Source organism: Barbus barbus, assembly GCF_936440315.1.
Source record: "Barbus barbus genome assembly, chromosome: 12".
Classification (NCBI taxonomy): Eukaryota; Metazoa; Chordata; class Actinopteri; order Cypriniformes; family Cyprinidae; genus Barbus; species Barbus barbus.
The window spans coordinates 28166117-28178826 of NC_136740.1; the positions used below are offsets into that span (position 1 = coordinate 28166117).

A 12710-nucleotide genomic window follows, 5' to 3' on the forward strand; every position below is an offset into this window, starting at 1 on the left:
TGTGACATCATGCAGGTGGCCCCGCCCACTCAACCATCACCGAGCCCTAATTGGCTGGGTCGTGTTGCATCAGTGTAGCAAACAGACTTTCCCTTTAAATTCAAGACACGTGGTTAACCGCAAGCACAGTCGTGTTTATTAATGCTGCCAGCTGAACGAGTTGTGTAAAATCACACAGCACGTGTTCGGTGTTGTCATTTCTATTGTACAGGTCTCGTTAGCAAATGTGCTCTGCATCATTGCCTTTGAAGGTCATAAACAGGCCTGCATGAGTGCAGAATTCAGCGGAAAGCACCACAGAATGCAAACGCTCTACACATTGTTTATGGAATATCATAGAGAATATGATCACGCTTTCACCTAGTCTATAGTATACACTAAACAAACCAATAGTATTTTTTGTATGTGTTGTTCTTTAACAATTAAAACAGCATTTAATACAAGAAAAAATATGCATAAATATAATTTTTGTCTTGTTTTCTAGTAAACATATTGTTTTATTGTTTATTTTAAGATTTATACATACTGTATACATATATAGTTACATATATAGTTGTAATATATATATATATATATAGAATATATATAAACAACTGAAAATGGGGGGAATATCTCGTTGTGAAATAAATGCTTTTTCTAGTACATGTTGGCCACAATTATTGGCACCCAAATATTGCAACGTCCTTTTCCCAGGTAACTATAATGCCTGAAGAGTTTGGAGAACACCTGATAAGAGATCAGAGATCAGTCAAGTTTTGATTTTTTATTTGTTGGTATTTGATAGAATCCATGATGCCATGCATCTGAACAAGATGTTCAGGACCTCTGGCAGAAAAACAGGCCCACAACATTAAAGATCCAGCAGTATATTTAACCTTGGACATGGGTTTTTTTTTTTTTTTTATCCCTGTTTGTACTAAAAAAGCTCTTTTTTCAATTTCATCTGACCATAGAAGCTAGTGCCATTTGAAGTTCCAGTCGTGTCTGACAACTGAATATGCTGGAGTTTGTTTTTGGATGAGTGAGACATTTCCTTGAAACCCTCCCGAACAACATGTGGTGATGTAGGGGATGTTTGATATTTATATTTTTTTAAGGTTTCTGACCCCAAGACTCAACTAATCTCTGCAATTCTCCAGCTGTGATCCTTGGAGAGTATTTACCCACTCAAGCTCTCTTCCTCAGTGTGCATTAGGACAATATAGACACGTCCTAATGCTCTGGTGAACTCCATGCCCAAGAGGGTTAAGGCAGTGCTGGACAATAATGGTGGCCACACAAAATATTGACACTTTGGGCCCAATTTGGACATTTTCACTTAGGGGTGTATTCACTTTTGTGGCCAGCGGTTTAGACATTAATGACTGTGTGTTGAGTTATTTTGAGGGGACAGCAAATTTACACTGTTATACAAGCTGTACACTCACTACTTTATATTGTAGCAAAGTGTCATTTCTTCAGTGTTGTCACATCAAAAGATATAATAAAATATTTACAAAAATATATGTCTGAATAAATTCTAAATATGACTAAAGTAGACATAATATAATATGTGACCCTGGACCACAAAACCAGTCATAAGGGTCAATTGTTTTTAAATTGAGATTTATATATCGTCTGAAAGCTTAAATAAATTAGCTTTCCATTGATGTATGGTTTGTTAGGATAGGACAATATTTCTGAGTTGCAACTATTTGAACATCTGGAATCTAAGGGTACAAAAAAATAAAAATGCTGAGAAAATCGCTTTTAAAGTTGTCCAAATTAAGTTCTTAGCAATGCATATTACTAATCAAAAATTAAGTTTTGTTATATTTACTAAATATCTTCATGGAACATGATCTTTACGTAATATCCTAATGATTTTTGGCATTAAAAAAAATCGATGACTTTGACCCAGATAATGTACTTTGCACTGTTGCTACAAAATATACCCATGCTACTTACAGTATGACTTTGTGCTCCAGGGTCAAATATAATACATATCTATTTTAGTGATATATCTCTGTCCTTTTTTTTTATATGTTTCTGAAAATATTATGGAGTGATTTGAAACTCCAAATCACATAAGAAGCAGAATATTTATTTTGTTGTCAATATAGAGATTTCCATTTAATTTAGGATGTTGCCTATACAGGCTGCAGACAGTAAGGTTTTGGAATAGAGCCATTGTGTTTTCAGATGCTGGTGTGCTTAACTAGCTTAGCCAACAAGACCCAAGGTGTCAAACGATCTTAATCAGATGTGAAAGAGCAACATCTGAGAAATATCATTTTCCTTGGGTCATTTATATTGTATCCATGGATGAGTCCCTGCTTTCTGATTGCCGTGGCAGCACATCTGTGCCAGCGGTCTGCTGTGGTGCTGCCGGGTGACGCCTGTCTGGGTTCACACTCGCAGTCACATGACCAGCTGGTGCTGGAGCTGTGAAAGAGTCATCAGTGTGAATTCACCAAATCCTCGCACACGAACAAAAGACAAAATGAATTTGAGCTCTCAGGCACAAAACAATGAAAATGTTCCCTTCTATAAAAGAAGCACAACTTTGACATTTTAATCGTATTTTGGCTCCAGTTCCAGAAATGTCATTTTACCCAGCATATGCTCTATCGGTCACTTTGATTTATTGTCTGTATGGAGCATCCTGATTGGGACAGGACGCTGGTATAGTTATTGATCTGCCTGTCTCTCTGTGTCTTTCTCTGGCAGGTCTAATTGTGTATCTGGGTATGATGGTGGGTGCCTTTGTGTGGGGAGGTCTGGCTGACAGAATCGGCCGCAGACAGACTCTTCTTATCTCTCTCTCCATCAACAGTGTCTTTGCTTTCTTCTCCTCCTTTGTCCAAGGATACAGCTCCTTCCTGTTCTGTCGTCTGCTCTCCGGTGTGGGGTAAATGCACAGTTCACACCACCTACAGTCTCTTTTACATTTATTATATATAAAAATAGATATGAAGGTAGGGCAACATTTGGCTCCCTTTCAGATAAAATAAATATGACTTCAGAATTTGAATCAAATATGTATAGTATATACTGTATATATATAGTTTACTTTTTGCCCATTTTGAATTAGTAAATTTTAATATTTTCAGTTGTCATTTTCATTTTAGTTAGTGATTGAATGTGCTTTTGTCATTTTTAAAAAATTAATTTTTTAAATTTAAATAAATTTTTTATTTTTATTTTTAATAATACTAATACTTTTGCTTATTTTATTTTACTTCTGTTAGCTGTCAAGTCGCAGCATTTCTATTTTTCTTTTAAATATTTTCATCTATTTATTTTCAACTTTATTTCAATTAACAAAAATGATTTTTGAATAGTTCTAGCTTTTGTTACCAATACAAATTATGATACACTAAATATATGTATTTGGAAGTTGTAAATTAATTTTAAAATGTTTTAAAATAAAACTTAATCCGTCGTTTTACTTTCAAATTTCATATTGAATTCAATGCGGTACTTGCCATTTCTTTGTCATTTTTGCTGAAATTTACTAAAAACTTGTGAAAATTGTTCCAATTGTTCAGAAGTAAATTGTGCACCAATTGTTTTCAGCATATATTGTACAGCATATTATTTTTTATTAATTTAATACAATTTCTATAGTTGGCATTGTAAACCCCTATTATTAATACACATATGATCTAATGATAATGAAATACCCAGAATTACACTGTAATTGGTTATAAAAAAAAATAGTAATAAAAACAGCAGTTGCCTTATTTTCAATTTCATTCCATTTTAATTCTACATCCTGGTATTTTTACTAGCTCAATTCAAATTCGAAAAATTATAATGGTACACAAAATATTACACTGTTATATTTCATTTTAAATTTAAAAAATGATGCACAATATGCTAATAATGGAGTCCCTCTCTGCAGGATCGGTGGCTCTATTCCCATCGTGTTCTCATATTACTCTGAGTTTCTGGCTCAAGAGAAGCGTGGAGAGCACTTGAGCTGGCTCTGCATGTTCTGGATGATTGGAGGCATCTACGCTGCTGCCATGGCCTGGGCCATCATTCCCCACTATGGTAACCATCACGCTCACGTTGTTTGGATGGTGTTCTGTAGCTTAATGGTTAATTGATCTCAGCTGGTAGCTGAAAGGTTGTAGATCCATTAACTATCACCACTGTGCCCTTGAGCAGGACACTTAACCTCAGCTTACTCCAGAGGGGACTGAACCGGTAACTTAAGATCCAGATGTCACCGAAAGTAATTCTACCAATTATCGTGTCATGTGATGATCAATAAAGTATTTAGAGACAACATTAAAATAAATCTCATCAGCTTATCTTTAAAAGTATAACATGATTTTAAAAGCCTACTTGTCATGAATACCAGCAATGTCAGTCACTTGAGTTTTTTTTGCCATAATTAATCCTAAAACAGGTGTGGCTTGGGTGATGACTGTAAATGATGGTATATGTGAATATTAATTATGCTCTAAGGTTATAATGTAATGTAAAAAGTAATTGTTATATTAGTTTTGTTGATGTATCCTAAAATACTCGGGTAGATTTAGTAATGTTAAATAATTTTTTTTATTATTTGAATAAAATCAATAATTTGGATTTTACCACATGAAATACATTTTTAGCTTACCTTTTTTTTTCAGTGTGGTTTCTCTGTCCCTGAAAGTCTATATAGTTTATTATTTGTAAATTAAGTGGTATTTTTAACATTCACTCTTTAGAAAGTTTGCAGTCAAAAAATGAATACATTTTGATATCTTGAATTATTTTGGATATTTTATGACTTTGTAAATGTGCATTTAGTTCAGGGTCAGAAATTAACAAGGGCTTGGGGCAAAAAGGCAACCAAAATCCTTTGACTTTTTTAGTTGTTAATTAGATTTTGTCAGTTACAGTCTATAGTTTTCTGATTATAGTTTTCTGATTGGATTAATTAAGAATAAAGTGCAAAGGTAAAAAATGCCCCTTGGCATCAGTTTCATTGGGGGAAATGTTTGTTTCTGAGCCTGATTGACTGCAACTAGTAATATATGCCCTTTCCCTTTAATCAGGCTGGAGTTTCCAGATGGGCTCAGCCTACCAGTTTCACAGCTGGCGAGTGTTTGTGCTGGTGTGTGCGTTCCCGTCCGTCGCCGCTATCGCTGCGCTGACCATCATGCCAGAGAGCCCACGCTTCTTCCTGGAGGTTAGCGACGTCCCACATCCCGCCTTGGATTGTGTTTTTTTGGGCTTTTTTTTGTTCATGCTGTAGGGAAAAGTCCAGAATAAGTTCCTAAATGAAAGATGACTTTGCTGTAATGTGTGTGTTTTAACAGAACGGAAAACATGATGAAGCTTGGATGATTCTGAAGCAGGTCCATGACACCAACATGAGGGCCAAGGGCTACCCGGAGAGGGTTTTCTCTGTGAGTACTGCTAGATTCACCATCAGAAGGAAGAATAACATTAGAACGGAAGTGATCTGTGGAAATTTCAATTTCTCGGTATGAATTAGAAATGAATTATGCAGCCACGCTAATGGGTTTCCATTTATCTGGCTAAACTGGAGTTAAATTGGCTTTCATGCACATTTAATGAAGGTCAAAAAAGTTATTTTTTATTTTGGGAACTTAAACAACATTCTATATTTATTATCGAACCTTTTAAAGTCTGCAACGATTAGCATTGTAAATCTTAATCTTGTTGCTTAATTAGACACGGCTCACCTCTCATTGCCAAGTACTGTAGTTAATATAGGCTATTCATGAGCAGATCCCTACCAATTAACAACACAAAACTGAGAATATCAGTAAAGTATGAAGGCACGTTTTGAAGCATGCTGTGAAATCCTCAGGTCACCACTATTAAGACGGTGAAACAGATGGATGAGCTGGTTGATATGGGTGGAGAGGCCACTGCCTGGCATCAACGCTGGAGGATCAAGCTGAGCAACCTCTTCCATCAGGTAGAGTACAACAAGCACTGCAAAAATCATTAAAACTACAACTACCATATGAAAGTTTAAGGTTGCACTTTATTTTACAGTACGTGAACTTACATTTACTTACAGTGTACTTATAGTGTACCTACCTAAGAAACTACTGGTGATTTAAGGTAACTACATGGGGTAGGGTTAGGTTTAGGGGTAGGTTCAAGGTTAGTACCTAGTTATTACCTAGTAATTGTAATTACTATAATAGGTACATACATGAGTAAAAGGACTGTAAAATAAAGTGCTTTCAAGTTTAATTTCAAATAATCTACAGAGGACATATTCTATACTTTTGCACATTTTATTATATCAGTCAAAGTTTCTTGCACCAAAATATCATCATTTCATTGTACACTACTGTTCAGAAGTTTGGGGTCAGTAAGTTTTTTTTTTTTTCATTAACACTTTCATTCAGCAAGCATGCATTCAATTGATAAAAAGTGACAGAAAAGACATTTATAATGTTACAAAAGATTTATATTTAAATACTGTTCTTTTGAAAATTCTATTTACCAAAGAATCCTGAAAATAAGTATCATGTTTTCCACAAAAATATTAAGCAGCACCAGGGCCAAAACTATTAAAACCAATTTTGTTAACCTAAAAACAAAATAAAAAAATAATAATAATAATATTACATGAAGAAGTAAACAGTAGCTGTTCTTGGCAACTAACTAAAATATATATTTTTTTGTTGAAGCTCTAAAATTACTAACTGGAAATAAATAAATAAAACTGAAATAAAAGAAATAAATCTAAATAAAATTTAAAAAGAACAAAAACTAATAAATATGAAAAAAGAGCAAAACTAACTCAAATTAAAATGAAAACTGAAAATATATTTTTCGCTATTTTTAATTGTTCGTAAAAACCTACTTTTTCGAACTCGTCCTAGACGGTTCGTCCGATTCTCACCAAAATTGGCTCAGATCATCTACAGACCATGGTGGCAAAAAGTTATGGAATTCAAGTTGATTCGTCCAAGCGTTCTCGAACCCCACACTAACGAACTCGCCGAAAGGCACACAAAATGGATCTGAGGCTATATCTCCGTAAGGGTTTGGCATGTTGAGACGAAACTTGGCGTGTGTTATAACAAGCAAGATATGAGGCTATCTGCAGTGTTTCGGCGCTGTGCCACCTAGTGGTCAGGAGATATGAAAAATGCATATTTTTACTTTAACTTGTGAATTATTTTGGCCAAAAATCACAAAACTGGTCTCTTTGGATTTGGTGCATCATGCTGAGTCGAACCATATCCAATTTTCCCATGTCAGCAATTTTGGGCGTCATCCATTTTGAATTTTGTAGTAAAATGCTATATTTTACGAACGCATTGACGCATGGTTACGAAACTTGGTATAGGTCATCAGCACGATGCCCTGAAGGAGCCTGAGAAGTTTCGAGGCAGCGCCACCTAGTAGTAAAATCAAATATTCCCATGCTTATAACTTTGGGTGGCATTGACTTATTTTCACGGGAGTCACCTTTTTAGACTCCTGAATCCAGCGATACCAAACTTGCCAGATTTTGCCTTATGGTTTGTGCACCGTTGCATTTTAGATCTCAAAAAACATTTGCCAATATCTTAGAATCCGTTACTCCTATCGACACGAAACCACCGTAGGAAATTCGTAAACATAGCATACACTAATGCCCAATTGCCAAAATGTTGATAGTAAGTGGCACAAAATGCAAACAAAGTCAGCAGTCAGTCATTTTTCATCTACTTATACACAAATATGTCTATAACTCCAAAACAAAATGAGATATTTTCACCACATTTGACACACATATGTATGGGCACACTCTAAGGACACATAACAAATTTGGTGGGATTGTGCCTCTTGGTGGCGGTATAATTGAACAAAACATGATAATAGGGTATTATGATATAAAATGCTATATTTTATGAATGCATTATTGTACTATTACGGAACTTTGTATGTACCATCGAGACCTTGACCTGAAAGTACTCAAAAACTGAGACAGTTTTTTAATGAAAAAAACTGGTATAATGAAATTTCAAATAAATGCTAATGTCTTACTGTGAATTTTGCCTATTGTAATGAGACTGGTATTAATAGATCCCTTGGGTCATGCTGAGGACAGTGATATCAATGTTGCCATAGTCAGCCAAACTTCCAGTCCGCCATATTTATTTTCTTTAAAAACCTGCTTTTCGATCTCCTCCTAGACCGTTGGTCCGATTTTCACCAAATTTGACTCACATCATCTTCAGACCATGCTGGTAAAAAGTTATGGAGTTTGTGTCTATAGACGAAACTGTTTTTGCATACCACAGCAATGAATTTGAGGCGAAAATGCCAAAATGACACTTGAGGCTGTATCTCTGCAATGCTTTGGGATATTGACACCAAACTTTGTGTGTACCATTGTCACCTCACACAGAACACACCACATCGATTTGATAACGGTGCCACCTGTTGGTCAAAAGTGAAAAGTCAAAATCTTATTACAAGTAGTTTTAAATGATTTTTCAGCCATTTGGACTACAATAATTTTAAAATGGCTTCAATTACTCATTGCTGCAGTTGGTCTCATGCTTGCTTCTGTAGTGCTTGGCCCCGTAATTGCTGCTTGCAGCTATATTTATAATAGTAATTACATGTAACGTGTAACAAGGACACCTTAAAATAAAGTGTTACTGAAATATTTCTTAAGAAACAAATCAGCATTAGAATGATCAAGTGACACATGTCAGAGGACTACAGTATTTTTGATCAAATAAATGCAGCTTTGGTGATATTAAGGGACTTATACAGTATGTAAATGATTGTTACTGTAATTGTAACCTCTTTGCATGAAATAAATAATAATGCCCCCACCAATTTGCTGAGTACCGATTAGGCATTGATATGTAAATGTGGGTGGTCATATGTTAACATGCTTACATTTTAGTGACTTTGTAGCCATGGCGATTCTGATTGACAGAATCTGATTGATTATTTTGGATTTCCAGGTGTGGAGCAACTTCCTGACAGTGTTTAATCCAGAGTACCGGAGGATCACCTACATGATGATGGCCGTGTGGTTTTCCATGTCCTTCAGGTAAACTACCCTGAACCACATGCATTTTCCAACCCATCCTATGAATGCATTTCTGCATTGTTTCATGTCTTGTTGCTCTCTGACTCCAGCTATTACGGCCTGACTGTTTGGTTCCCTGACATGATCAAATACCTGCAGAAACAAGAGTACTCCTCTCGCACAAAGGTCTTCATCAAAGAGAAAGTGGAGCATGTGACCTTTAACTTCACCCTGGAGAACCAGATCCACCGGAATGGAGAGTACTTCAACGACAAGTAATAAGCTGATTCTTGATGTCTTTGTATTGCTGCAGATGAAAACTTTTTGTGCACAAAGTGATCTGAGGTGTAATGAGTACCTGAAAACCATTCTTGTGTAAAAGTACAGATATCTTACAGTGAAAATTACTCCACTACAAGTCACCAATTCCAAAACAACATGAGTAAAAGTATTAGAGTATCTGATTTTAACAGTACTTAAGAATTTTACTTAAACTAAATACAGGCTCAAGTCAAAGAGACATGCCAGTCAAAAACTGTAACGTTGTGGAGAAGCTGGGGAAACAGGCAGAGGCAAGGATCTGTGTGCAGATATTTCATGGAAAAGCTAGAACAAACAATAAGCCAAAAACCAAAGGGAACAAAGAACAGAATGACGGGCAAACAGATAACCATTACATTCAATAACTCACAAAGAACTAAAGAAACACTAGGGCTGTATATACAGTATACAGGAGGCTAACAAGCTGAACAAAATAAGATGCAAACTGACTACAAGCACCACGGGAGACAGGAAGTGACATAAAAGTCCAAGACAAGGCACAAAAACAAGAAAGCTGATTTGTGAGGAGAGCAATCACGTAAAGTAGCCTTGTTGACAAGTTTGGGTAAGGGCAAAATGCACAAGATATAGTTCTTTCAGTGCCCTGTAGCTGGCAATATCAGATCTTTTGTAGCATAAATAACCTGCTGCAGAAAAGCTAGGTGCCATGCAAAATGCACTGTGTAACTGCAACACTCATTACAAATGTAGTGGAGTAAAGAGTACAGATACTCATTCAAAAATGCAGTGAAGTAGAGAGTAAAAGTTGCTAATATCTTTGATACTCAGTACAACTACAAAGTACCCGAAAAGATACTTAAGTATATGGAGCTTATAATATGACAAAAATATTTGAATTTGAATTGTGTAAATGTGAATTATTGACAGTGTTTTATTGACACTAAAAACCGACTGAAACAATTTCCTCTGGTCCAGATGCGGCCCACGCCCATTGTTAATAATATATATTAACAATGAACAAATGCACTACAGTATAAACATTAACACTTTTTAAACCACAAAGTAACAAGTAAATTATATTTACTGTATATGATATATATATATATATATATATTATCATTGTGTCATAATTCAGTTCAGTTCTTATCAAATGGCATCAGTGCAGTCAAGTGAATAATATTGCTGAATATTAGGTGTCTTCAACTAAGCAAGACAAAAGGCAGCAATGACAAGGAACCCAAACAAGACCAGGCTTAGTCAGGAAACCAGTTCTCCTCTGACCAAACGAACGAACATGGTGTGATTATTCCAGGCTGCATCACAAGTCAGATTGTGAATTGATATCATTCAGAATGTTTCATCCAACATCTTCTGCTTGAAGAAACATCATGCTAGTAGGTGAAGCTGGTAAAAAGGGTCTGTGCAGAGGGCTTGTCTGGTTCTCGTAGTCTTTGCTGAGGATCTGTGCTGGGGCCATCAATGAGATCTTAACAGGGATCTGTCATCTAGCTGACATGGTCTCCGCTGATATTCAGTGATGTGTTGTGGTCATTCCCAGGAGCAGGTCCACCGTCTGGTCTGGATACTGGCTGGATCAGCTGATTACTATAACCTAGGGATAAGGGTGAGACAGTAAATAAGCAACTAATATAAGCATTGATGTCATTCTTCTTACAAATTAACAAGTACTTTAGATATTATGGGAAGTGTTGCTGCTTAAACTAATTGGTGCAGGATAAAAATACTTTTAAGGGATTTGAATTATAGAAATGTGATAGTGTGTCATGTGTATGAAAGGTTAAAGAGATGGGACTTTTAAACTCACAGAGTGTGTCTGCCTCCTGAAGTCCGTCCTTTTGATCTGCCACCTCTTCATAGTCCCCTTGACCTCCATTTCAGCAGCATTAAAGGTTTTCCAAATTGCAGCCTTGAAATACATGTATAATATATATATTGTAAAGTAATTATCAAATCTTAAGCATTACAGTTTTTTTACAGTCATTAGGACCAGACCCAGAATTCGCACCTGATATGTTTGATGAATGTTCATGCATAAGTTCATGCAGCAGCTCAGAATTTCTGTAAAAAAAAAAAAAAGTCAGATTACATATATAAAGTGTTCAGATTAAACTTTAAAAACAAATAGCTCATAATAATCCCCACCACGATAAAACAAGTGCCTTCATACTGCATATATATGCTTCAAAAGTTAATTCACTCTAAAAACTGAACCTGCTCTTGTGCAGCAGACAGATTAGGCCTCCATTCAAGAACAAAACATGATGCACTTACATTTTACGGCTTTCTCTTACGCATCTAAAGTGTTTTTCTGTGTCAGAGCTTCCCACACGGCAGTGTTACCACAAGATAAATAGTATTATTAAATTCAGCAGTGGAAACTTAAATTTAGCAGGTGCTATAACAGCGCGCTCAGTTTGATTCACAAACAAATGACTCATTTGAATGGTTAAGTGAATCAAATCAGAGAGTCATCCGTATAGATATTTATGGCGCCAGCAGCGGAGTCGACTCCTATGATTCAATAGCAATCACTCGTTGAAAAAGACGATCGAATGAATTCCAGCAAACAAAATAGAATTTAACTTTAAAATTTAATTAGCTAACATTATCGTGCACTGTATACAGCTCATCGGTTTTTTATATAAAAGAAAATTTTTTTCTAAAGAGACCGTGCCTAACAGTTAGGCCTAACGTTAAATATATCCGTATGCAATCATCTTAAACCTCCTAATACTCTTCGTGGCATTTAAAACATCAAACAACACGCGACTGAATATTAAATAAATTAAATAACTTACTTTTTGCAGCTGAAGTACTTAATAAGTAAGTTTTAAATATTGAATTTAATATTCCGAATTTCTTCTTCATCTTGAAAACTTGAAACTGTAAAACTTTTAAAACTGGATATTTGCATTCAAAGAATTCAGAACAAAAAAATCCGCTGTTTGAAAATACATGTCTATTAAGAAAACTGCCATAAAAAAAAATTCAGTTGTTTAATTTCAAATGTTCATTATTCAAGTTTAAAAAAATTCAAATTCAGAACTGTGTTAAATGCCACATTATATTCAGTTTTGTTAAATGACACCTGTCAATAATTCAAATTTACACAATTCAAATTCAAATAGTTTTGTCATATTATAAGCTCCATATAAGTACAGTAATTAATTACATTTACTCAAATACTTTACACATCTGAAATGATCTGATATTTACAATACTGCAAGATCTGAAGCTATTAACAAATCTAAAGCGATACGACATCCATATAATCAGAAATTGGACTTGAAATGAGGTCGGTGGATCATCTGCCCACAACTCTTTCTCACTTGGCTTTGTTGGTTAAGTTAAGTTTGTTCTATATGAACACACGGTTAAAGCAACCAGTGTAATATTAACACCA

The 12710-nt window shown here is 35.3% G+C and overlaps 1 protein-coding gene across 1 annotated transcript in view; it reads left to right on the top strand.

Moving 5' to 3' along the window:
- Nucleotides 1-12710, top strand: part of LOC306878172 (synaptic vesicle glycoprotein 2A-like) — a 39039-nt gene that overhangs the window by 17357 nt on the left and 8972 nt on the right. The window contains exons 3-9 of the mRNA XM_079430351.1: nucleotides 2710-2890; nucleotides 3887-4038; nucleotides 5034-5167; nucleotides 5298-5387; nucleotides 5816-5926; nucleotides 8937-9025; nucleotides 9115-9279. Of these exons, the coding sequence (XP_079286477.1) occupies nucleotides 2710-2890; nucleotides 3887-4038; nucleotides 5034-5167; nucleotides 5298-5387; nucleotides 5816-5926; nucleotides 8937-9025; nucleotides 9115-9279 (922 nt within the window). The remainder of the gene's footprint in view (nucleotides 1-2709; nucleotides 2891-3886; nucleotides 4039-5033; nucleotides 5168-5297; nucleotides 5388-5815; nucleotides 5927-8936; nucleotides 9026-9114; nucleotides 9280-12710) is intronic.